This window comes from Aquila chrysaetos, chromosome 14 (assembly GCF_900496995.4).
Source record: "Aquila chrysaetos chrysaetos chromosome 14, bAquChr1.4, whole genome shotgun sequence".
NCBI classification, from domain to species: domain Eukaryota; kingdom Metazoa; phylum Chordata; class Aves; order Accipitriformes; family Accipitridae; genus Aquila; species Aquila chrysaetos.
Window position 1 is genome coordinate 4,882,591 of NC_044017.1, and position 27,721 is coordinate 4,910,311.

At 39.9% G+C, this 27,721-nt stretch overlaps 1 protein-coding gene across 16 annotated transcripts in view; it reads left to right on the top strand.

Annotated features, from left to right (window-relative positions):
* The first annotated feature begins 1,672 nt into the window (after positions 1–1,672).
* DOCK9 (dedicator of cytokinesis 9) overlaps positions 1,673–27,721 on the top strand; it is a 137,106-nt gene continuing 111,057 nt past the window's right edge. For 6 of the 16 annotated variants that reach the window (XM_030036647.2, XM_030036638.2, XM_030036640.2 and 3 more), the window contains exon 1: positions 19,499–20,074. In XM_030036647.2, the coding sequence (XP_029892507.1) occupies positions 19,913–20,074 (162 nt within the window). In that variant the 5' untranslated portion in view covers positions 19,499–19,912. Of the gene's footprint in view, positions 2,197–19,498; positions 20,075–27,721 lie in introns of those variants that run through there. The other 10 variants (XM_030036641.2, XM_030036648.2, XM_030036649.2 and 7 more) reach the window with 4 other exon arrangements.

The window sequence follows — 27,721 nt, forward strand, 5'->3', positions numbered from 1 at the left end:
TATATGGGTATCATTCAGAGTTTTCTTCAGACTTGGAACACTGTCCCTTTTCCAGCAAAGCTGCATCATATATATGGGAAATATTTATATATAGCAAATACAGTTAAATTATGCCATTTTACATCCAAGCAACCATAAAACCAGCAGATTAGACTTTTTTTTTGGTCAGAATTCAAAGCACCCGAGTGCTCTGAAAAGAACATATGATTTTATTTTAGAAAATGATCATCTATTATTTATATAAAATCTAGGGCATGTTTACTTGTGGAGGTTTGAGATCTTGACATATCCTACAGATTGAGATTAAAAAATTAAAAAAATATGATCCTAAGATAGCTCATTCTAGTTACTCCAGCTAAATGTTTACAGAGCTGCTCATCCAGTTCTGTATTCAGATAATCTGTCTCACCAGTATCAATTTTCTGATTTATCAGCCTAAACATTGACTCATAAACACACCAGCTCTTGGATTTGTGAAATTGGGAACTCTAGTTATCTTTAATGAGCCTGACTAGCCTCCCTCTCTGCGCATTATCTTTCTTAAAGAAGGTACAACCTAGTATGAATGCTCAAGTTGTGACAAACTACTACTACTAAAAAACCATAGCTTACGCATTTGAATAAATGAGCCTTTGATACAGGTCTGCAAAGTATCTGCAGAAAGATCCTTCACCAACAAAAACTCCCTCGGTGTAAGCCAGACATTCATATATTTGGACTTTGTATCCTAAGTCTTTCTGAAAGAACTGCCTCAATTATTTGGAATCTTATTAGTTACAGATGTATCTGCGAAGCATCCAGAAGTGTAGGCCCTTTCTCCGGCAGGCATTTCTTGAGTACAGAGCCTCAAATACAATCACTTTGTGATCTTTTTTTCCCCACCTGACCCCACCTTGTCCACAGCACGTGGTGGCTCCCTCCATCAGCGGTAAGGTGTATATTCAGGTGCAGAAAAGTGGTTTTAGTTCATATAAAAAGACGCCCGAGAAGATAAAGGCGTGCAAGCCCTAATGCTCTCGACTGTTCCAAGCTTTGAAATGTAGTCGTAAGGTGCCTAACACCTGTAGCCCTGCTAACAGTACTGCTAGCCAGCCTCTCGGAAGGCATTCACAGCAATTAAAAAAGCTATAGCCACGCACACTTGCACGCAGCTGAGCACACGCGTGCAACTTCACCCACAGACAGCAACCGTTTGCGGGAAGAAAACCGTACGAAGGAAAACCTCGAACACGAAGAAGCTTCGAGCAGCGCTACCATTTCCCAACTTTTTTTTTTACTTTTTCGCTACGCCACGTGCCGGTACCGCCCCACGTACGTGTATCTATAGATACAGGTATAAGCAGGAGCAGCTGGCGCGGGGCCCAGGCAGGCAGGGCACCGCACTGCAGCCCGCCCAGCTTGCGCCGTGTTTACCCCCGGCCCTCGGAGGCGACGACCGCTTGCTCCGGCCGCGCTCTGCCGCCGACCTGCCGTTGACTGGGGTCCCAACGGAGCCGGGAAGAAGCGGCGGGGCCCTCACGGCGGAGCCCTCACGGCGGGGCCCGCCGCCGCCGCCGCTTCACCACAGGCCGCCCGGCTGAGGGCGGGGCCTGCCCGGCAAGAGGCGGGAACATCCGGCTCCAATCGAACCCCGCCCCTCACCTTGGCCTCGGGTCCGCGCTAAGCCAATGAGGGTGGGGAGTCGCAGCCGGGCAGGTAACGGGGGGCCCAATCGGCTAAGGCGCCGCGGGAACAGGTGGGGGCGGGGCCGCGCGCGGCCCCGCCCCTCTCTGCCCGGCCCCCGCCGATCGGCCTCCGCGGTCGGCGCCCGGCGGTCTTGAGGTGGTGGAGGGAGGGGGGGGGGCGCGGCGCGGCGCGCGCGCCGGCTCCGCGGGGGAGGGGCTTACCTGCCGGAGCAGCGGCGCCGGCTGCGGCAGCCGCCGGCGGGGCTCGCGCCCTGCCCGCCTCCCGCCGCCGCCGCTGCTGCTGCTGCTGTGTGAGGGGCCGCCCGGCGGCCGGGCCGTGAGGGCAGCGGTCGGGCCGGGCCGTGAGGGCAGCGGTCGGGCCGGGCCGGGCCGGGCCGGGGAGAGCGCGGAGGCAGCCATGGCACTGGTGGCCCCGGAGACTCGGAAGTTCACGCGGGCGCTGAGTAAGCCCGGCACGGCGGCCGAACTGCGGCAGAGCGTCTCCGAGGTGGTGCGCGGCTCCGTTCTTCTGGTGAGTGAGAGGGCGGCCCGTGAGGGGACGGCGGCGGCGGCGTCCCGCCGGGGAGCCCGGGCCGCGGGTTCCGGCCGGGGTGGGGGGAGCCTCCACCGGGGCCTTTCGGGGCCGCGGGAGGGGCAGGCGGTGGCCCCGGAGGAGGAGACGGGCCCTTTGATCCCTCCCGGGCCCGCCCGGGCTGTCACGGCGGCGGCTGGCGAGGGGGGGGGGGGGCGGGAAGGAGGTCGGCGCGGCTCCGCGGCGGGCTTGCGGCTCTTCGCCTCCCCCGGAGGCTGCTGCGGGCGGGGTGAGGTGCGGGAGCAACCGCAGGCCGGGCGGGGACGCTGCCAGCGGGCGGGCGGGCGCCATGGGATGCGGCGGCCGGCGGGCTGGGCTGGGCTGGGCTGGGCGCTCCCGCCCTTCCCGCTGCGAAGTTCTCCTCAGCGTGAGGCGGTGCGGGACGGGCAGGGCGAGCGGAGCTCTCCGGGAAAGCAGCGGCCCCCTCCTCGCTGTTAGCTGCCTCGGGCCAGGTGGAGGGGCCTGCGTGTGCCTCCTTCTCTTTCTCTTCTTTCACCTGTGGAGCGGGTGCAGCTGGCACTTGGCCTGACTCGGCTGAAGCGCTTTCGCGTGTGTGGAAACAGGGGTGCAGAAGGGATTTTTCGTCTCGCTACCGCCTGCGGGCTTTACAACTAAACCCACGTTTTTTTTTTTTTTTTTTTTGTTGCGTCGTACGGAATGAACGATGAGCGCTGGCAAGTGTAGTAGGAATGTTTTAATGCGTTGTTTGTCCCTACTGTCTGTGCTGTGCTAGCACATGGTAGCTGTTCTTGCCAGTTTGCAATCGGGTGCATTAATTTAATTTAAACTGCTGAAAGTAGATTTGTGTGAAGGTGTTAGATGGTGAACTGAGGCAGCTGGGACCGAGAGAGAGAGGAGTATGGTTTTTTTGGCCTGGCTGTACCCAGGTGACGACATCTTAAACAGCCCCAGCAAGATTTTTCAGCGCTTTTCTCTTGGGGCTCTTATTCATGGCATGCATTTGTTTTCCGTGTGGTTTTGTTATCTCCAGGGGGAATGTTTTAGTAAGCCCTTAACTCGATGTAAGTAGAGAGTTTTTGGTGCTGGGATTCCTGATGTTGGAAGCCGATCTGTCGTTTGCTTTTCACTCTTGCTAATGCTAAGTATGGTCACGTCTAACTTTTGTAAACTGCTTGGCAGACCACTGTTTGTCTTGTCATAGCTACGTGTTGCGAGAGTAACCAATGGTGTAGCTGTAATACAAAGACAAATACCTTTCTTTAATAAAACAATGGCTTTAAAATTAAATTAGTCTTTATTTAACTGTGGGTCACAGAATAGATAATAGAAGACCTAATATGCATAGTTCGGGGTCCACCTGAACACTGACAGCTTTCCACAGGATGCAGGCACATATATGTGTAATGAACGTCCAATATATGTTAACTCTTCTTCAGGGATCAAGGCTTTCCCGGGGAGAGTGGAAGAAGGATACATATGTATTTAAAAATATTTTTCATATTGAGGAAGCATGAAAGGGATTTAGGTATTTTTGTGACACAAATAAACGTTTCTTTTGCAGTAATTGTCAACCCTGCCCTCCCCCCCTTCCCCTTTAGAAGGTTTTTTTTTCCTAATTCAGTTATGATTAGTGTCCTTGAGATGAGTTGGAAAATATTTATCCGAGTCTTTAATTCATTCAGGTTGACCAAGTACATAATAGGATGGTATTCACTAATATTCCAGGTATTTTTGCCACAACAGCATATTTTGCAGAATTTTCAGGAGGTGAAAGAAGTGATGGTGGGAAGTGGCGTACTGGCTCAACCTTATTCTGGCTAAGGTCTTCCGTCACTATTTTAGAAAACAAAAATTCATGTCAGGTTTGTGGTTCTTTTCTGTTAGCATGATGCATGGAGCAAAACTCCCATCTCTCTCCCATACAATCTTGTGCTAAAGTTCACCTTCCTGTTTCAGCCATATTTTGCCCCTGCTGTTATGTCTTTCCTACTGTCATAAATGCTGTTCATTTTGTCACTGAACTCCTGTCTTCCTGATCATGTACTGTTTAAATCATGAAATAAAAGGCTAGTGATTGCAGGTTTACCTTTATCTTTTTACCTTGTCTTCCTCCTTTGAATGTACTGTAACTCTTTTTGTTGAGCATTTGGAATGAAATTGTACTTTTTTTTTTTTTTTTGAAAAAGGAGGTGTTTAGGTGGGATAGTGTTTTTTGGTTTGGGGGGTATTTTTTTTTTTTTTTTCCTATAAAAGACTTCTTAAAAATATTTACTCCTGTATGTTTGACAGGTTGACCTGTTTCTTAGCTGATGGAGTTTCTGGGCTTTATTATCTTAAAAATCTCTTAGGCTGACCTGATGAACATAGGATTCTTACCAGTATTATAGTGGTTGTGGAATAATCTATTCAGATGCATGGCTTTGAAGAAAAGACGACCCACTTTCTTTCCTAAGCTGCCTCTCAAAGCTCTTTGATAGAGCACCCCACCAGGATTTTTTGAACTGGGTTGTCAACAAAATGTCTTGCTTAAAATGTCATTCAGCATTGGTAACTAATGTGGTCTTACTGTCATCACTTGCTTATGAACAAATACTGAAGTTTTCCGATACCGAAAAAATACAGAAGCTGTTTTCCATTGGCTAGGCTTGCAGTGTAGAACCTGGAAATAGGAAAGAATGATTTCAAACTAGCCGTTCTTGGTGGGTGATCTGTCCAGATATGTAGAACCAAATATTGCTTCTGACTGTACATCTCTGCAGCAGAATGTACTGAGCAGTGATGCAAATCATCCAGTCGTTACTTACAGTAACAGATAAAAGTGAACCGCTAATACCTCTGAGGTTGTATAGATTCTTTAACTTGTTATTGTTGCTACTGTTTAACAGTGCCATCCATTTTTACTGTGAACAATGTATCGCTAGACAAAAAAAAAAAAGGCATTTCCCATCTTTAAACGAGGTTTATTAGATCATATTTCTAAAATATGCTTGTCTTTTCTGCTTTATAAATGTTCCTAGGATCATACTGATGAAACAGGACTGAAAACAGCATGTCAGTAGGTGTGTATCTCAAATTTTCAGATTGTTCTTCATTGGAACTAAAAGTCAGAGATTTTCAGCCAACTGACAGACTAAATAGCTCAGCTGAGTAGTAAAAAAACATTAAGCAGATGTGGTTAGCCAGGCTAGTTTTCATCACAGAACGAAGCAAGCTACCTTGTCAGCATTTGATGTCTCATACGTTCCTTCTGTTAGATTTAGTTTGTTGAACCAACAAGTACAATTTGGTTGATTGAACTGAAAACTTCTTACCTGGCTACCAGCTTTTCACTGTGGTATAAGGCACACAATATATATTATTCGGGTTCAGTTTTTGCTATTTTCTGCTTGACAGTAGCATCCTTGTTGAATATCGTCTTGTGCATTGTTGATGTTGTTTTGACTTCAGGCTAGCCATGTGACTTAATGTGATGCCTCTGGCCACCCGAATACATTTATGTCTAGGGAAGAAGACTACAGGGATGACAAGTCTGTCTCTTAAACCAGCAATCTTACCAAGAGCAATTTTCAATGCAATTTTAGTATTACATATAATTGGAAGAGGTCTCTTTAAGTGGTGATGAGTTACCCAAAGCATGTTGTGTACATATCAGTAGCACCGCTGGAGGGATATGTGGTGTCTTGTTCAATGATATGTTAGTGATAAATTATCTCAGTGACAAAACAATGCGTTCCACCCTATATTAAATTAAGCTGACACTTACGGATAATAAGCAATTAAGAGAGTGTTTGGCATACCAGATTTGGTCTGCTTTTGCCTAGCTGTCAATAAAATGACATTATCAAATATGTAGATGATGAAAATGTTTAAATATACCAAATAATGCAGCAAAAGTTGTTTCCCCTGTGTTGAAATTAACGTTGTATGGAAGAAACTGGAGATATGGGAAAACAGGAGGAAATCTGAGTGATTCCCAGATTGTTCTGTGCAGTTTTCCTTTTTGATTTGGATGTATAAAATAGGTTTGAGTATTTGAAGGCTGAAATCATCACATCTTAATACAGCCTTGGGCTTTATATGTTAACTTTGGGTACCTGGTAAAGCTCTTGAGTTCTAAAACTCTTGTAGAAATTCAGCTTTTCAGATGTGGAAGAAAATCAGTATATCATAAAGACAATGCTTGGATCTCCTATTGACTCTTGATCTCAAACTCACTGATGTTCTCTCTCTCTTTTTTTTTTTTCTTTTCTTTTCTTTTTTTTTTTTTAAAGACCACCTATTCTGGATTTTAATGGGATGTCAACTTTGTCTTTCCAATCCTGATCTCTGCTTTCTGTGAATCTCAACTCCATGAAAAAGATGGATAGGTGCACTCTATGCTATATTATTACAATGCTTCTAACATAGTGTTTTTCCAAGAATATGGTTCCTGGGAGGATTGTGTAGTATTCATTTTGATTTGGTATTTTCATTACTTATTGCCGTATCCTTTCATATGCTCTGTGCATAGAGGGCTTGTGTGCTTTTCTGCAAAGCGGCTTCTCTGTATATGATGAATGGAGTATTTGGAACCTCATTAACTGTGAGATTTCAGTTGCAGTTTTTGTGTAGAAAGATATAGTTGGTGGCTTGCTTTAGGAAAGCAGGAATTCAGAAGTGGTATGTGATGCTGAAGGGATGAGGGAGGACTGGGATCTTTTAGAGCTGATGGGTATGGAAAAGCTGGAAACACAGATAAAGCTTGAGCTTTCTGTAAATGGAATGTGAAATTGTATACATTAAGAAATTTGGAAGAAGTAAATTGTTGTGAATGGATGAGTGAAAGCAGGGAGACAATAACTGACACTCAAGATTTTAAAGGAAAAACCGTCGCTGACAATGAGCATCATCCCCACACATCTCATCTTGGAGGAACTTGATGCGAACGCTAATGCTTATTCAGTCACTTTCTGAACTGTTGAACTTTCTCTTTACTTGGGGCGAAAAAACCTGATACTCAACCCTGAAGAAGTTAGTTGATGGTATGTACCACTCACCTTTCCTAAAGGAAATAAAAATTGCCAGAGTATAAGATCTTTTTTGATAAAGGTGCTAATTTTATTTCAGCAAAGTGCATGTAAAAACCTTTCTGATTGGATACAAACCACTAGCAAGAATATTAGCAAGATAGTACGTGTTATTTCTGGCAAGTCTGATACTGCTAAGAAAACTTACTGGGTGTGATAGACATTTCTGTGGTTGTGAGGATTCAGAGTCTGGACTATAGCACTTAAGTTTCTCTTAATAAATACCATTAAACTTATTTGAATTTTAAATGTGAGTAAGCTTCTTGTTCAGAAAGGGAATGTGAGGGGGGAAAAATACAGGACAGCTGAATTTCTGTGTGAGCAAAAATACATTTAACCATTCAACAACAAGATCATCATTCCTGGTAGCTGCACCTTATTTCCTTATTATTTTCTGGAACTTTTTCTACCCCACTAGATAAGGATAATTAAGTTTAAAATAGAGGAGTAAATGCTTTAAAATAGTTGCTTCTAATACAGCAAATGTCAGATGTAGGTTGATGCTGGATTAGGCTTTCGGTTCTTGGTGGCAGCAGCTCTCATGTAGCACAGAATACCACACTATACCTTCTTTTTCCTCTCTTCTTCCTACTCATGCCCTTTAATACTCAGTCAGGATCACATATTTGTATCTCAATGGAAGTAGAGCTCATTACACCTGAAACTTGGGAATTTCACAACTCTGATTTTTTTTTTTTTTCCCATGTTGAAGGTCTTGTGCAATAAACTTAAAACATATGTTTTATAACATAGTCGTTTGGTTATGCTGCATTGTGCTTCTACACAAATGTTTCAAAAAGGTCTGTAATTACTCATTTTCAAAACCAGGCCTTTAATGTCAACTGTTTTTTCTGTTGCATAGGTGTAGATGTTCAAGTTACTTTTAAGCATGGATGGTTATTAGACTGAGTGGTCACTTGCATGTGAGTAGTGTGTGCCTGAGATTAGATAACCATCGGATATATGCATGTATATGCAAACTCAACAATTTGTGAATTTGACAGTTTTACTATATATTTGTATTTTTGTGGTAACTTTAAGATTCTGCCAAACTCATGCATGTTTGCTTTAAAAATAGTAAGGAAAAATTACCAATAAGTCATTGAAGCAAATAAGGGGAGTTCCGTTTTCCAGGTAGCAGGAAGCTTGATTGTGTCCTTCTGAGAAATGTATTGCTTATATTGTTTTTAGTTAATAATTTCTGTAACTGTTAGAGGTGATTTGGTGCCAGTGACTCTTTATGGAGCTAAAGAAAAGGGTGTAACATCTTCAGCAGTGGTGTCCAGGAAGCTCTTATTTAGACCTGAAATTTCTGATGGCAGTTGAAGAACTTACCTAGTACAGTGATCTTAAAAACAAACAAACAAAAACTATATATTAAAAAAGTACATAAAACTTTCTTCCTTAGCTAGTGTTTAGTTTTGATTTTGAGGTTGACTTCACTTGAGGTAGACACTGAAGGCAAAACTCCTGTATTTGAAAGAAGGTGAAGACAAATTCGTTCTTCCTTGTTCCCCCTTAGGTTGTCTGTGTCCGTGAAAAGCATTAATTATGCAAGGTAGAAAAGGCATAAAGTTGCACAAGTAGTCCGTGTATTACACAATGCCTTTCTCATTGAAATACTTTTGAAATAACTTATATCTAAAGATGAGAAGATACTCCAATAATTCTGAGCATGTAACTTATTTTAGACCTTTATTTAGAGGATAGATAGGTTTGTGAAGGGAGGCTTACATTCTGTCTTACTCCAGAGGCACTGATGTACTTCATACCTTAAATTTAATAATCTGTGAAATAGTGGTAGGTATCGCATCATAAGAAAGCTATGGGATTTTTTTTTTTTTCTGTAAAGGGCCTTAAAGTTCTTTTTGTGAGAATAAAAGTGAGCATATATTTTCTCAACATAGAGACTTCCTGTAATATTAAAAAAACAACAACAAACCTGTGTCAGAGGCCTTAAAAACCAACCTGGTTAATGTTATGGACAAGATTTCTTGTACAAAGTGAGGGCCAGAATTTCATTGGTGCAATGGACTCTGCTTTGGAAAAAAGATTACTAGATGTCTAAAGGTCTTCAGAAAGTTGAGCAGAAGCTCTGAAGGGGGTTTTATGAAGAAAACTGTTCTGGAGCATTAAGGTTTGGTCAGAGGAATCCAACATCTGTAGCTGAGGTTGTGTTCTACTGCATTCCCATTGTGACTGGTTGAGAGAAAGAGCAGCTTTGCTGCAGAAACATTAGGAAAATAAAAATCTTAATCTTGACTGTGGGGGTGGGGGATGGGATTCTTTGTTGGTGTAAGGATGAATTACTGTGTCTGTTAGAACAGTTTGTCATCTCCTCATCTGTGCCCAATGAATCAGATGTGAGAGGAGGAATGGGGAATCCAGATACTGTCTTCTGCATTCTCCTGCTGTGTCCAGAGATTGCTGCCTGGTTTGGAGGCACAGGCAGTTCAAGTGAGGGAAATATGAGAAAGAAGGAATCAAGAGCCTTTGTTGAAACCTCTGTCTGGATCCGGCACCTCTGACTGGTGAAACGAACCACTCCATTCTGTGAGTAGTGCTCCATTTAAGGTAGTGGTGTTGCCTTGGGGCTACTGGTGCATATCCAGAAAAAAAAAAAAAAAAAAAAAAAAAAAAAAAAAGGCAGCAGGGAAGATCTCTCCAAGGCATGTGGTGTGAAGGGGTGCCGTGGTTCTCTCACACAATCACAGGCTGGCTGAGGCTGGAAGGGACTTGTGGAGGTCATTTGGTCCAATCTTCTACTCAAGCAGGACCACCTAGAGCTGGTTGCCCAGGGCTATGTCGAAACAGCTTTTGAGTATCGCCAAGGATGGAGAATCCACAACCTGTGCCAGTGCTCAGTCACCCTCACAGTGACAAAGTGTTTCCTGATGTTCAGAGGGAACCTCCTGTGTTTCAGTTTGTGCCCATTGCCTCTGGTCCTGTCCCTGGGCACCACTGAGCAGACCCTGGCTCTGTCCTCCTTGGCACCCTCCCTTCAGGTATTTATATGCATTGATGAGATCTTCTGAGCCTTCTCCTTAGGCTGAACAGTCCCAGCTCTCTCAGCCTTTCCTCATGGGAGAGATGCTCCAGTCCCTTCATCATTTTTGTGGCTCTTCGCTGGACTCTCTCCAGTATGTCCATGGCTCTCGTGCTGGGGAGCCTAGAACTAGACTCTTCCATGTACTTGTTCTGTAAGGTGTTAATTTGCTTTTTAAGAACAAAGTAATCTTAGCTCTGTGTGCTGAGGAAGCAAGTAGATCACAGGCTGATTCAGACTGGAGTACTTGCTGGTGTCAGTGTAAATCCAGTCCTTATCTGGAATTCTAGTTTTAAGCCTCTGGGCCCAGGCCAAGCTTTGGTTTGGGGAGCTCTCTGAATAAAAAGGCCCGTTCCCATTAGAGGACCAGCTAGAATTTCTTTCTGCTCACCAGCTGAAGGAAAGGATGTCAGGTAGTTTAAGAAGGAAATTTGTTATTCAGCCCCTGGAATTGATGTGTAAAAAAGAACATGAATGTTCTGGATCATTTTTCTATCTTGAGACAATGAGGAGGAAGAAATAAGTCAGTTGAGGCTGAACATTGTCTGAAAAATCTGATTCACAGGATTTCTGTGGAAAGGTTATGTAAAGTAGACTTTGTTATGGACAATATTGTCAATGCTGGTAGTTCTGGAAGAAATTACAACTTTATAATTCAGAGCACATCAAGGAAACATGGTTTAGACTGGCTTTTTTTCTCCTAACTGCTTTTGTAATACTCTTGAAAAAGTTTCTTCTAGTGATGATTCTAGGAAAGAATACTAGAAATTAAAAAATATGGGGCACTAAATCAACAAAACCATTCACTTTTCAAAATGATACCTCACTCTTTTCAACTTGTTTGAAATTTTCAGGGGTGAATAGGTTTGTGTATAAACAAGTTAAAGTCCCTACAAGTTGAAATCAAATAGTCCCTTTTGAAGTTTCTTCTACTAAGAAACATACTTGTTTGTGCAGTGGGAATATCAAGTGACCTCACCTAAAATTGACTAAGTAACCAAAATACGCTTTAAAACACTACTCTTCTCCCAACAAAACAAGAACCCCCCACAATGATTAAAAAAAAAAAAAAAAAAAAAAGTAAAGATTTAAGTGTAGTCACAGCAAAGCTTAGGAGGAGTAATGCTGATCCAGAGCTGCTAGAATACAGGGAAGCCTGTAATATAGATCCATCAGTGTAAATAAATAATCCTTAGCTATCCTTAGCTGCTGCTTTGTGTACTTCTGGGTGCTTTTTGATACTCAGGTGTAGCTATTGACTTAAAAAGAGATAGCATGTTGACAGATACTGATCTAGGTTTGGAAATTTGATGCACAGACTAAACTGCTTTTAGTACTTCCAGGTACTCTGTGGATGGGAAGGAGTTATTTGGTGAATTCAGAGGTAAGACAGGGGTTTATGTTTTTACTACTATAAAATTAATCCCCCAACAAAAAGCGACTACACATTATACTCAGAATGGATAACGCTTGCATAATTTTAAGTAGAGAAGGCATTTAAATATCTGGTTACATCAGTGCAGGATGTAATACGTTGCAATTCTTGTGTTATCTAAGTGAAATGTAGTTGATTTCAGGAGCCTGGAATTCAATGTAACTGAATTTGTAGACATTTAATTTGGTTTCAGCTTGCAGGTCCAGAGCCTCCACTGCCTTTGGATATTTGTGTTTTGACATTAAGATATACAATCTTGCTACCTTAATAGTTACCCAGGGCACAGCTGCCCTTCATATGCTGAAAGGAGTACTGAAACATACATGAATAAGAAAAACAGAAGCTCCACAGAAAGAGCTGGGTCTTTTCAGTGGGAGAGGCAAAGGCTAGTAAGATAGCTCGTGGTCTCATTTTAACAGGTTTGTGAAGAAATCAAGTCAAATGCAAATGCTAGCTAGTATTGTGGATATTAACATATAGAAGAGAGGCTTTGGTTTTCAGGTGATGGAAAGGTAGTTGTCCATTTTCCAGTCTGATCGCATTGCTAATGCTATTTCGTGCTCTTTGTTCTTTAATGTTGCATAATGGTTTTTATATCCTTTCATTTCAGAAGTAGTACTGTTCTTCACCAGGGCGCTGATACTGACAGAGAATCTGCTTGCACTTCACTTGATGCCTTTCTAGGCTCGTTTGTAGGCATGGTTGTAAGTGACTACAGCCAAGCAATAGAATAATACAGAACTGAAGCTTTGTGAAAATAAGATTGAAAGTCACCTCATCTAGCCTGTTTCTCACTTTCCCTAGTACAGTGATGATGACAAGTAGTATTTCAGACCTCTTTCTGCCAGGCATATTTGCATGCACTGGCACGAATACTTGTGCAATGTAATGTCATCTGGTTTAGTAGGTGGTTTAGCTGAAAATCGTGGTAGTATGTTTGCCTTTAAGGAATGTTCAAGGAGGCTTCACTCTTACTGTTTGCTAGTCCAAGAGGGATTTTAAATTCATATTGGAACTCAAACGTCAGTAAGTTTAAAAAGAGCATTCAGGTTAATGAAGAGATGACACACATCATAATTATTTGAAGGTTGCTATTCTAGTTTCCTTCAGAAATTGTCTTGGGATTCTTGCTTGCCAGGCTTGTTACCACCTCAGAGATACTTGCCTGGTATTGTATATGGCCTTAGATGGCTGGGAAGAAATTAATATACAACATTATTGAGCCAGAGCATACAGCATGACCCAGTAAGTTTTTCCTCACATGAATAGGAAATAGGAAAAATTTCTAATTTCTAATAGGAAAAAAAAAAAGAATCCTACTGTATACAGTCTTGCTGGTAAAGTTCAAGGGACAATACTTCCAGCATAATATTTTGGCAGCTAATGGTCTGCTGGAGGGGAAGTTGGAGCTTGTTCCTGACTGAACTAGGAACAAAGGGAAGGAGAAAGACCTGAACCTGAATAACCTCCATAGAGGGATTAAAAGTATAAAAGGATGCGTGAGCCCTGAAGTTTCTGCTGCTCTTCTCGGAACACAGTAAGATTGCTCAAAAACTGGGTTTTAACATTTTTTTGTCTGGTCTGCTGTACTGTTGACCATTATTTATTCTAGCATGGTTTCATCTGTGTTTCTGAAAATAATGTCCTATAATTAGCAACTTGTTCTGTAGCTCTCTAATAATAATAAATTTTTGTTGTTGTTTTCTTATCAATCAAAATTTAAGAGCCCAGAATACTCACTTCAACTTCAGAAAGCTGAAAGTTATGTGACCACTAGATGGAGTCCAGTGAGCATATTTCAATACTAGAAATCCTATGTTATCGCTTGAAATGTAAAAAAGTTAAAAGAGCTAGGTGTTATGTGTCTCACGCTTAACAATAAATGTTCATTTGTTCAGTTTAGATTGGCTTGGACAACTTCCTAAAGTTCTTTGGATTATTCTTGGTATGTCTATCCCCAAGGTATATTTGAGTTAAGTTTGAACTTAAGACGCATGCTTTACTGGCAGGTCCCAGTGCTCATCTGTGGATGAAAATGTATTGTTACTCATGTAAAAATGGACTTGTGAGAAGACTGACCTTTCTGCAGCTCTCAACTATGTGGCCTAAGACTATTAGCTAAGATTTAGCATTTTGTAACTAGCAGGGTTTTAAATTTTTGTGCATCTCCATCAGCACATACATAATACCGTGTATTCAAGATTTGCAATAGCATTTCCTGGTTTGCATCACTTATGCCTCCTTCCCACTTCTCTAAATGTCTAAAAGGCATAATAGACACAAACATTTCCTTGTTTGTCGATTAAGAGAAACTTGTGGTATTAGCCAGCTATGACAGCTTCCTTGACTAGATAGGACAGAACTATATCTTGCTCCAATTTTCATAAGCATTATTTTTTTTTACTTTTGATATGATCTTTGACATTAGGGGCATCTCGTATGAATGATAAACTGCCTCTGGTCTTCAGCCTGGAGGTATACTTAGTGTTTCTAATGTCGCAGTAGTTTTTTGTTTCTGTTGGATGCAAATCTCTTCCTATGGCCTTGCTAAGCATGCAGAATCTCAGTCAAAATTACATGGGAATCCAAACATGTTATTCTCAAGACTACTTCCTGGAGTAATCATACTGGCTTTCTTCTGAACGATGGAATTCCCTTGGAGATTTTCTCTGTCTCTGTGGTTAGTATGTGGCTACCCAATGTAGTGCCACAGAATTATGGAAACATACAGGTTGAAAGGAAAAATCTGGAAGTCGCCTAATACAATCCCTTGCTCAAAACAGATCTGGTTAGAGCAGGTTGCTCAGAGACTACGCCAATCTGGTTTTAGTATCCACAAAGGTGGAAATACTTTAACCCCAGTAGTTGACAACCCTCATGGTTAAAAAAAAAAAAAAAAAAAAAAATCCTTTTATGCAAATGGAATATTATGTGTCTGTTGCCTCTTGTCCTATGACTGTACCTTCAAGAAGAGTCTGGCTCTATCTTCTCTCTACCTTCCTATTAGGTAGATGCAAACAGCAATAACATCTTCCTTTAGCCTTCACTTAAGGCTGAACTATCCAAGGTCTCTCAAGTTTTTCTCATACGTCATATGCTGCAGCCCCTAAACCATCATGATGGCCCTCCGTTAGACTCAGTCCAATATGTCAGTATCTTTCTTGTACTGAGAAGCGTGCTCAGCATGTTCAACTTGCTGTCCAACAGGATGTCGTCCTTATCTACTCATTCAGACCACATCTGTCTAATTTGGCTACAAGGGTGCCAAGGGAGACTGTCAGAAGCCTTGTTTTACTAACATTATTCAATGTCCGTTGCTACCTCCTTGTCCAGAGAGCCAACCATCTCATCACAGAAGGCGAACAGGTTGGTCAGGCATAATTTGTCCTTGGCAAATCCATGTTGTCTACTTGGAACTACCCACTTATTCTTTATATGTTGGGAAATGGCTTCCAGGAGGGTTTGTGTCGTAATTTTCTTGGAGACTGGAGTGAATCTGACCGGCCTGTAGTTGCTAGTATCTTCCTTCTTGCCATTCTGGAAAGTGGATATAAGGGTTATTAAGAATAATCCATATCCAAACAGACACTCTGCACTAGTTTTGACAAATCAGGTGCTTAAGACAAAGCAGCTTTTAACACAGTTCCTTCTTTCCAAAGAAACATGAGTTCTTGAAGAGAATTACCTGACAAAGCTCTTCTGTGAAATTTGCATGAAGCAATCATTGCAGAAACAGTCCTTGTGACAGAAACCAGCACCTGAGTTTTTTTCTTCCTCTTCTTTAGGAACATTCCTATTAAGTATGAACTGTTCTATATATACTTCTTTTCCCTCTTGCAGGGTTATTGGGTCTTTAGTTCTTTCCTGCAGCATAGCTTTATCAGGCAGAAGTGAGCACATTGGCTTTGATATACTATCATCTGGTTGTTAAGGCACTCCAAAGAGTGATAAGTGATGTTGATTTTAATCTCTTTGGGCTGAGGAGGCTTTAGGCCCACATCTCTAGCATTCTGAGCTGCTACACAGGCAGCTGCCAGATGGAAGGTAGTGCTCCACCTACAAATACTGTAATGTTTTGTGGAAAGCTGAATTCAGTCAGGATGTGTTAAGATGTCTAAGGAACCAGATGTTCGCTCCTCTCAAGATGGCATCAGTTTGGGCATGTTAAATACCAAGGACAACTTTGTAGGTAAAAATTTAAGTACCTACTTCTAATGTTTTAAGAGATTAAGGATATTTTTGTGGCTCTTATGTTAGGACCTAGATGCTTGAATCCTGCCTGAAGTATGTTTTCTGGCAGATATGGGCCTGTGTCTTTATGAAATATTTTGCTTTAGTGATGGCATGTCTGAAGGCAGAATGTCCATGTTGTATGTAGTAACACATTGGATTTGAAGGTCTCCCTAGTTTGATCTGTATTCTCTCAACTGTTCAATTTCTGTCTAGGTGCCTCTAATAAGTTCTCATTTTGTTAATGAAAATTTCATAGGATCCCCAGAAGTTTTTAAATCAACTCAGGTAATGATTCCCTAAAGACTTCCATCTTCATAAATGTTAACCAATGTCAAATGGAAACTTGTAAACATTGGTTAGAACTGTCTGATTTCTGGCACACATGTTTAGTTTGTACCTGTGTGATTATGCTTGTTGGAATTCATTTGGTTGTCTAAGGGTTGCTTAACATGTTGATTTGAAGTCCTCCAGTTCCCAAGCAAAATGTGATTATTAGGCATTTACTGTAATCAGAGGAGGACTGGTGGTTAGACCATTAAAGCAATTGTGTAACTGTACTGTTAAACAGTTCCCAACAATTTTTTGGAGGGGAACTAGAGCTTCTTCTTTATTACCTGTCCAAGAGAGCATGTCTCAAAAAGATATGATTGTAAACAACTTGAAGCTAACACAACTAAATGAGTCTTTTTTGTCTCTGGGAATCTCATAGTGCAGTCAGTACAGATTCAATATAGTGTATGTAGCAAGGAGGAGCTTGTTGCTCCCCATATAAACAGGCAGTTTGGCTTAGGGGTCTCATATTTGCAATATATACTAATTCAAATAGCTCTTCCTAAGTTTGCATGCATTCTGGTGCAGACCCTTTTTCACAAACTAAGAGAAGACAGGCATTAGCGGTCTCCTCTTAACAGCCTTCCTTTTCCTCCCCTACCCTCTTCCTTGTGGAAAAAGACCTTTTCTAACCCAGGCTCAGGTAAAGGCAGTTTGCAACATCTAGCTTGCTGCTCATATGATGTACAGTCTGGGCTTGTTCATATGTTGATTTTTCGTTCTGCTTTTTTACCATTGGATAAAGATTTTTACCTACCGTAAGCTGTCTTTTAGCTCTCTTCAGTTGGTAGAGAAAGTTCTGTTAGACCCTTACAAGAATTTTTCCAGCCTCCTGTTTCACTTTGAGGTGTAATACTGTAATGGATAATATTACATTGCATCACATTTCTGTCTGGATGCTCACCGCTTGTGCAGTGTGGTTGCTCATTACAGTTGCAGGAATCTCCTTAGTGAAGCTGGAAGCTTGCACTATGTACCAAATGAATGTCTTCCTGAATGTCTTAGGAAAAAGTCTGCTTGTTGGCAGACTGCTTTACATTGCATACTATTCAGATTTCTTGTAATATTAATATTTAAGCATATGGTCAAGCTCCTCCTCCCTGTCGTTTCTTCCCACCCCTCATGTCCCCATATTTATCTCCCTTCTAAGCTCTATCTGGAATGCTTTTTATGTCATTGTTGCTACTACTGTGTTGATCCAAGTCAGTTTCAGTTGCCTTTTCTAAAATAGTGTAGCAACATGATGCTAAATTTATTCAAGATATAGTCAGAATTAAATTTGCTCTTAATTGGTTTTGAATTGGAACACCTCCCAGGGTCACTTCCAACCTGACTTAGTCTATGATTCTGTCATATGTTTGTCTTTCCAGATGAAATCTTTCTGTCTTCCTGTTTCTCCAGGTCTTTACTAGTGCTTTGAAAGTGAGGTCATTCTCTAGGTATTTGAAGGAACTGTCTAGTGCATGATAATTTGTTGTAAACTGACTTACTTTTCTCATATTCTCTTAAGGCATGATCTATTTTGTTTGTTTGTTTTGTTTCTAGAAACATTTCCTAGTATGAAGTCTCTGAAATTGCACAAAAAACCATCTAAACAGTGCTTTCTTTTAATGTTCTCTTAACTGTTGATATCCCATTTGGAAATGGAACTTTGTTGGGTCTCTATAATCCTACGTTCCAGATGGGAATGAAGTGGGCTTCTGCACTAGAAACAGTTAAGTTGAATGTGTTTTTTGGGGGTGCCTTCCATGGTAATTCCCGTAACTGTTTTCCCTCACACGTTTGCGAGGATGTCTTTATCCAACCTTAGTGAAAGGAGCAGAGCATTTCCCTCACTGACCTGCTTTTTGTTTTCAAAGAGGGTAGGATAGGTAGAGAGACAGAAGAAGGTACAGAGATATTGCTGTGCAAGGTTTGTGGTTATGTATGAGGCATCTTTGCCCTTCAGAGTAGAATTTACGTCAAATTCTTCACCATTACCTTCTTTATTCGCTCCCCGCAAAAAGCTATTCCTTATTAACAGACCTGCCTTAACACAATTTGTATTTCTTATAATATATGGAATGTGCTAACTGCTGCCTTTGAGAATCTGGGACTGGCAGGAACTACTTGGATCACTGTCAAATAATGATTTTTTTTTTTTTTTTTTTAAATCAATGTGTCTGCATGTCATTATGTTGTATTTAGGTTAGAAATGTAATGAAAAGCATACCGAGTTGTATTAACTAGCCAGATGTCAGGGAAAAATGCTAATAAATCTTAAATATTTCTTTTGAATGTCTCATTATAGCATGCAAGATAAGTTAATTTGCATGGGGGCAAATCTGTAGCTGACATCATTAATCTGTTTATTCCCTCCGTTCATGCTTCACTTAAGTCCTTTTAATTTAGCTTGTTTTAACTCCACTGCAACAATTTTGAGTTTGTAAGTTCACCCTTTCATCCAGTTTTACAGTTTGGTAAGTAAATACATCTCAGTGCTTTCAGTTTAGCAGAAATATAAAACTGAGCAGCAGTCTCTGACAGGGCGATTGATACTGCTATGGTGTGGATTGGGACAGTTATTTATGCAAATTCATTGGCTTTAAAAGTATTTAAAAAAAAATGGACACTTCTTCTCAGCATCAAAGATATTTACATACTTGTATGACAGATACCAGTACAGTATGTGGAGTAGAATCCTGTAGTGATAAATTCAGTCAGTACAGGTGTGATTCACTATAAACCCAAGAAATTTATGTATTTTAAATTTCATTCTGTGTTCTCCCCCCCCCCTTTTTTTTTTTTTATGACTATTGACTATTTGCAGTGAAGGACTAGATAAAGTCAGTTTCTGGCAGGTGGGAATTGACTGATCACTTTGCATGAGAGGAAGAAAGGAAAAAGTAAAGACAGCCTTCAGCTCCCTTGTGGTTTGCCTGAACTGATAATAGCATGCTGATAACATAGATTTGATTGAAGTAGGTTTATATAACACATTGGTTTTTTTTTCCATAGCAGCAGTGATTTAAGAATTTTCCTCTCATATTTTGAGTGTTTTATTTTGAATTTTTTTGTTTTAAACACTAAAAAGCACATATAGGTCAAGCAAAGAAATGTTTGCCAGTACGAACTCTGTGCTAAGCATTCTGGGAGAGTGCTTTCTTGCAGCAGATGAGGATTCTTTGTGGCTGGCAGCAGAAACTGCAGCAGTATCTTTGCAGTTTCCTTTCATCTTTGATTATGTTCTAAGGATCTCTGAAATATAGGAGCTCTTTCCCTGACCCTCTGGAATATCTTTTCATCTCTGTTGCGGAGTATAGCACATGATGAAAGCCTTCTATCTTCTACAGTTGAGGTATCCTTTGCTTTTCATCACCCTCTGATTTTTGTCTTCTGCGGCTAGATTTTTGGCAGTGTTTGGCTTAAGCAAATAGGATTACATTTCAGTAGCTGATGGTTTCTACTAAATGTCGGACGTAATGAAGATTGTGCAAAGAAATATTTTTGCGAAGCACAGGAAAATTATTCGAGTCGAGCAAAGGAAGAAGACATTCTGCAAATGCAATCAGGGCTGCTAGAAATGCAAAATTCAACAGATTTGGAATGGGTTGCACTACAAGTGTGGTTCTGTTTAAAGGCATTCGTACAGTTTTTGAGAGAAACTGTGGTTATATTTGCAAACAGCAAGGGGAAAACAATGCCCTTGAATACACAGCATTCAGCTTGCCAAATGAAGATTCAGGAATATTGATTCATTCATCCCTGGTAAATACAAACTTGTTTCATTAATAATTTTATCTGCTAATTGAAAGCTAAACTAAGAACAGGATACCATGTTTATTTAACATCTACTAGGACAAGGTATATTCATGTCTATACATGATATTGTAGGATGTTAGTGCATGTATGTGACATGTAATACATGTGTGCATGCAGCTGTAATGTTAAAGCTTAGCATTCATATTCATTATATCATTTAGATTTGTACTAATAGCTCTGAAGAATTTGCTCTCCATAAACAGGATTGTTATAGAAGATTGTTTTTAGATCTTTCTAAACATACTCTTGGAATGTATTTGGCATTTCAATTGAAGAACAACAGATGATTACGTTATTTGGAAAAACTAAGGAATGCATTGTTGGGAAAACAGTAACCCAGGATTTGAGGTTTATTTTTTCAGATGGACTTGAGTACATTTTTTTTTTTTTTTCTTTTTTCCTCTGAAACTATTCTATTTCTGTTTAGCTTACTGAAAGGGATACAGGAGCATTCTAGAAGAAAAAAAATGGTTAAAGGGAGCGATAACTGTTTTCTGAACCTGCTTTGCTCTCAAAGGCTTTTTTAGGTGTTGCCTGATGCAAAGAAAACAGGCTTTAAAGTGAGACTGTCGCCTTTGTACCCCCCAGGTTAATGACGCATTTGTGCGTCAGATGTATTGCATTTAGGCTTGAGGGGGTGGAATTGCAATAGCTAATGTGCACCGCTTGCTTCAGAATTTGGCTAGTTAAGGATTTAAATATTTATTTAAAATAATTTGGGGTTGCTTGTTAATTGCTTTGTCACTGGCTAGATAGTTGGAATAAGAGGGGTGTGGTACACTGAAATAACTGGACAGATTTTGACAAGCTTGTAGTGCCTGCTGGCGTACCCACGCGGTGCAATTGCAGTTTTGGAAAGCCTTTAGAAATTTCACAAAGCTTTGTTGTCTTTATGCTGTTCAGGTCCTTTCTTGCTGAACTCAAATATAAGAAAGAAAGGGGGGTGTGTGTGTATGTATCTGTATGTGTATACCTATATGTGTGTGTATATATATGCACACACACATACACATATATATGTATATTTATACACATGAATACACACACATAGCTTCCAGGAAAGAATACAGAATAATCTGAGCTGTCTTCAGATGCTTAAAATAATTTACAGTATGTATATTACCCTTCATGATAGTATTGCATTTTATAAATTCTTAATATGGTTTGATATTAAAAATAAAATGGCTTCCTCTAGGTATTAGAAGCCTTTTTCCAATGTTAGCCATTTTTAAGTTAGCCTCATACCGATGGTTATTAGACATTTGTTAAACTCTGGGCAATGAATATTTTCAATAACTTTTGTTCTCCATTGAATTTAAGACCTGACACCTTTACTGGTCTTAAATTCTACATATAGTTACATGAGTGAACGAAGAAATACTTTTCTAAAAGTGTAATATGAATCACTGTAACTGGGAAGTTGCAGTGAAAATTTTTTTGGTTTTTTTTTTTTCTTCTTCTTTGTTTCATGTGGTATTGTTCCAGCAATAATTTCTCTTTAATTTAGCCCTACAGAATTGGTTTGCAAACTGGCAAGATTAAGCACAAAATATGCTTAGTCTGCCATTACAACTGAAGTTCCACATCGGTCACTTAGGGTTTTTTTTTTTCAGTTCCAAAATTGCTTTTAAATAATGATACTGGTTTTTTGGATTTTCCTGTCTGGCTTTGTCACCTTGGTTTAACTAGAATTAGTGGATCAAGATAAATTTCTTCCTGGGATAAATACCTGCAGGTTAGTATGGAAGAATGTGTAGAATTGAGGGCTCAGAATGACTTCCTGCTCATTGTACTGGACTAGTGTTGTCCATAAGAACAAAAGTCAGAATTTTACAAGGAAAAAAAAAAGGGGGGGGGGATTTCATTACAAGGTCACACTCTTGATAATCAGAGCTGGCACTGGCCATCGCTTTCTGAGATGATGTCTGAGGCTGGGGAGCAGTTGCTACTGACTTACACCTGAAGAGGGGGAAGCAGGATTCTCGGAAGAGTGGGAAGAGGGGGAAAGATACTGCAGTCCTGGCAACAGTGACAAGTGATTTTATGAAACTCGTCTAAGTATATACATATAACTCTTAAATTACATAATTTTTGTACTCTTTGCTATAAAAGCTAATTTGTCCAGCTTTTCCTCCTCTGAAGAGGTGGCTTTCAGGAGGAGAAATACCTTGCTTCTTACTGAGAAGCCATGCAGGGAGGTGAAGGCTACAGGAATCCTCTTTGAAGAGAAGCTGTATGGCCAAGACCAAAAGAGAGTAGCAGTGTGTCACTTCTCTGTGTTTTCTTTTATTTTGGTGGTTGTTGCAACAGGTGCAAGTGTGGGTGTGTGACTTCACCTGTTTGTCTGTGCTGTAACACATATTCGAGCTGCAATTTCTTACCTCTGTCTTTTTGGCTGTACCTGCTATCTGGTCTATTTAGCTGTTTTGGATCAAATATCTCCTGATACAGAGCTGTTGTCAAAACACCAGTGAATTTCAGGGAGTCCTTTAATTTAGGAACACATTGATTCTCTTGCAAAACCAGTGTTGAAAATCTGTGAAAATTTCCTGTGAACAGAAAGCTCTCCGGAAGTAGTTCTCCTTGAAGGAAAAATCTCCTGCTCTGTGAAGAAATAAAGAGGCAGAAGTAGTTGATTTAGCATACATTTTTCTTAGTTGGCTGTAATCCAGAGGTCAGGAGGTTATATCTAAATTAAATCTAATTGAAGTTTTATTTAAGCAGGTCTGCTCTTCTAATTGCTTGAAGGAAAGATAAAATGAAGCCTGGGTGAGAATGTCTTCTCAAGAGTACAGTTTATTTCTATCCATCTGATGTCATTCAAACTTGCAATGAAAATGCTGTATCTTATCTTTGGGAACATTTGTAGCCTGTCACATACACTTTATCTTGCTAGAACACAGCATCTTTTAGGGTCTTTAAGTCCACATGGATAAAAATAAATATTTTAGTAAAAGATAATAAATTTAGTTTGGGATGCTATTAAAAGTTGCACCAAAATGAATGAAAATATATTTTTTCCAAATGTCCACCTAGGGCATATTTATTTTCTGCAAATATTGAGAAAGCATTCTGATGTGCTGAATTTTATAGTAAGTAGAAGGATACACTTTCAAAATATTAGCTTGTATGTTTGATCTACATTACTTAGTTTGTTTTGATTTTCCTATGATTTTTTTTCTTAATCCATTCTCAGCATGATATTACATGTTATTTCTGCTGTGTTTCAGTATCTTAGAGTTAGGAGGTTTTTTTTTCATGGCCTTTATTTTTATATTAAAATTCTATTTTTTTGGTAATCATTGTATAACCAATGACTATCTGAGAGTGAAGTGTTACTGTATGGTTTAGGGCCTAAACAGCTGTTTTAGATGGTAGACAAAGATGGAAAATGAGCAATGGAGTGTAGTGAACAATAAAACTAACAACATTTTAGAAGTTTGGGTTTTGCTAATAAGCCCCTTGAAGTACTCAGTGAAGGAAGAGGCTAGGTGAGTGTGCTAGCAATGCTGGTAGAGGAGCTAGAAAATTCTAAAGTGAGACAGATTGGGCTGAAGGACATCAACATTTTTTTCTTTATATTTGTTTGAAAATTGCAGAAAGCAACTTGGGTTTTTTTGTGTGCTTGTAATGTTTTCTGCTCAGTTTGCTTCTAATGGCCTATTCAACGCTGCTATTTCTCTCATTAAGCTTTAGAACCTTGTAGTTTGGTAAACCTACTTAAGGTAGTTTAGTAGCTGTAGCATGTGCAACATGGGGCCCAATAATTTTAAGTAGCCTTTTAATTTATTAAGTCTGAGGTGGAAAATATCCTTAATTTGAATAAGTGTTACTTAATTTGTGCTTACACAATTTCTGAGAAGAAATGCAGAGCATTTTCAAATGCTATTTCAAACTGGACTTCAGGAGTAAAGTCCAGCTTTTAATATGGTGGATATAGGTATTTGCTGAAAACAGAACCACTAACCTTAATATTTTAGTAACTGCAGTTTCTTAGTCTGTCACCTGTTGACTTGACAGCAGTGTCATCATTAGGTGTTACTGAGTTTTTGTACGACTGCTCTTTCTGTGCTGCCCATGAGTCATTTGGTTTATTAATAAACTGTGACATCTTTAAGATATACCAAAGTCTGTGCATGTGGGAAGATTGATTAATGACAGTGGTGAGCTATGTAATTCTGGAAATAACTCCACAGTAGACATTCAAGTTGCAAATATTTTTATTTCAGAATCATATTAAATTATATGCCTATGATTTTTCAAAACAGACTTTTCTTGATTGAACATGTGCTGTGTTTAAAATAAACATTAAAACATTCATTTATTAAAAGGCCTTACATTAAGGCCTGTTCTTGCTGTCTGAATTAACAAATTAATATCAACTTGTTTAGTTAAAGTAGAAGAGTTTAGTAGATATAAAATAGAAATATATAAAGGAGAGAGTTTTAAGGAAGTAATTCTGCTGAGTAAGTGGAAGGTGGTTTTTTTAATGTGCTTAAATAGCTTATGCAGCAATTCTCTAATGGTGTGCAGATAATTTGTATGGCTTAGTCTGTTATTTCACTTTCATAATGTGCTTCAACTTGTAACTCTATTACAAGTGGCTTTTATTCATCAGCAGCTGGAGCATTAGACCTCATTAGGCCTCTTAATAAGGAAGAAGCACACATGTATGAGTACAGAATCTAACTGTTGCATAGTTTTTCATGGGTCACTTGAATGAGAGCACTTCTTTTATCTCCTTTCATCTTACTGCCTTAGGTGAGTAAAAACTTGGTGTCTTAACGTGCTGGCTTGTAGTTTTGGCTAGATCTCCTGATGGTTTTTGTAGACTCTTTTTGTTTTGACCTTTCATTGGATTCCTTTGGGACTAATGGTTGAATGTCTGGTATCCTTCTGCCCTCTCAGCAGGGGAAATTGCAGCACAAATTCACCAAAAGTGCAGTTCCTGCAGCAAATATGCTTCTTTGAAAGATGCACGTGAGAGGAGTATCAGACATAGGTTGGCAGGTATTCAGTGCACTGGCATGCAAAAGGTAAGATTAAACATTGTATCCTCAGGAGAAATTCTTTAAGACTGAGGATAAAATCTGAGGATAGTTGGTCAAGTCTACATGTGTAAGCCATTGTTCATTGTCCATGACAATATAGGTTGGATTAGCACAGAAGGATATCCAACCCCAAAGACATGGCATTAGGTTGCATCCAGGTAGAGAACGTGTTCCCTTTGAATGTAGCAGCAGGGGATCTTGGGGGAGCTAGATAGAAAGCAAGCAAAATGTCTAGAGTTAAAAAACAAACAAACAAAAAACACAACCCCAAACAACCAAAAAACCCCCACCCAAACCCAACACCCCCAAAACCAAAAAAAAACCTTTAAAGCCTTGTCTGATCTTGAGGAGAGGAAAGAAGACTTCTGTAGCTGAGAAGCTGCATGGGTGGTGTTTTCAAGACTAGAGCCTAGACTTAGTGAACACACAGAAAGGAGTCAACTTCTCTGCTCTTTCTTCCTGATTAATACTTCCTTCCAGCTGCCTTAGGAACAGCCTGAAATGCTTATTTGAATAATCTACAGATGCAGATATCCTGTTCTGTCATGAAATCAAATGCAATAAAAGTAAAGCTGGGAGCCAACTGCCAACTTTTGCAATGTTCTTGTTTCTTAGAACTCTACAGTGTGAAGTCCAAGACAGGTTTGTATTGCAGTGTAGAGGCAAACCCAGATGCACTCTTACTTCAGCCCAAGGGCAGAGGTGAATTAACAATCTCCTCAAGGAGCAAATTGCTCCTGGAAAAAGTCTTGTAAGATTGGTATTACACAGTGGGAAGACCCTTACCTCAGACTTGCTTGGCACAGAACAGCTTCAGTTTGAGAGATCCTCAGATTTGGGGTTTTGACTTGCTTTTTGTCTTTGGTTTGGTGTCTGTGCTGTCGTATTAGTTTCTGATAATTGTAAGGTACTGTCCAGTAGGAAAAAAGCCATTTTTAGTCCAATACTGTTTGCAGAGTCAGTCTGCTTGTACATATCCTGTCTATAAGGAGGTATGTCAGAACAATAGTTAAATCCTTTAGCAGGAGTGCGGGTTTAATCTTGAAGTCTCCTATCCTGACTAAATTCTACTGATTATTATTATTATTTTTCTTTTTTTTTTTTTTTTCTTTCCCCTGGAACCATAAGGAAGTCAGGTTTTCCCTGAAAACAGAAAGATATCTACTAAGATGGTATGAAATGAATCAGTTACCAGTGAGTCAAAGTGCACCTTAAGTTGATACTTTATAGGTAACAGTATGCAAAAGTGTAACATGGACAAGACTTAAATTAATCTATATTTTGCTTAGCTCTGCTGTGATTTTAATCTTATTTTAGTTTGTATTTGTCACAGAGTAGGAGTGTCCAAACTAAGCTACTGTTTATCTTTTATCTGACAGATAGTGATGTCTAGCTGAGGGAAATTACTGAGATATACCATGTTGGTTTTAACAATGGTAGCCAAATTCTTATTCCATGAAATAAAGAGCTTTTAAAAAAATGCATTGTACAAAAACTCTGTGGAGCCAATAGAAACACTGACTGTGAGAATCCTTTAACTTTATGCTGCCACTAAAACAGGCAGATCAGTTTTTTATTCCAGCTTCTTAAGTAGTCATACAGACCTGTACATTGGTGTTACCTTTTTTCACCAATGCAACCTACTTATGATAGAGACCTCTTCTATGTGGTATCTCAGCATCTTTGTCCCGTCCAGGCTACTTGACTCTCTCCATAAAAACAATGTTTTGAGAGTAATTTTAACTATAATATAAAATTTGAGATTTGTGTGATTAATTTTGATATAAAGAGATGCCTCCCCAAAGAGGGATTGTTATTCAACCTATTCCAGAATGGGCTTAATTCTTGCTTTACCAAGGAAAGTCAGTGAAATGGGAGTACTTTAGTTATAATGTTGACAACATGAAAAGTTACATAATATGTAGCACACTCATATCTGTGTCTTATGCTTTATCTTTTTTTCTCTTTTTGTTGCCCTTTTTATCATCCTTTTTATGACTTTTTTTTGCTAGAGGATGTACTCCCTATTGGTGGGACTGCAAGTTACACGTTTGCAGTATTTGCCGTAGGAGGACTGAGTCTTCCGAACTAACTTTCTTGTGACTTTTTCTATTTCATCTGAATGTAGTGTGTATGGCAGGGAATCGCCAGGTGAATTGCATGCTGTATTCCATCTGCTATCAGCTGGCTGAGCCTTTCTCTTGAACTTGTGAATATATTCTTCCAGGGCAAGCACGTATCTGTTGGTCACTTATGAAACTCGGCAGTATTAAGATATGTATAGCTGCAACACTTAATCTTCCACTGACAAGTGAAATGTTATGCTTTTAATACGGCTGCAAGGCAGGCTGCCAGGTGTGGGAGGACAGTGCTAGAATATCTCTTATTAATACAGATGAGAGCAGGAAGTATTGGCTTTTAATGGTGCTTGTCATTCTGCTGAAGTGGGTCCAGATTGCCATATGAGCTACTGCCTTAAAAACCCAACCAAAACCCAACCAACCAAAAAAAAAAAAACCCACCCTCCAAAACCCCCAACAAA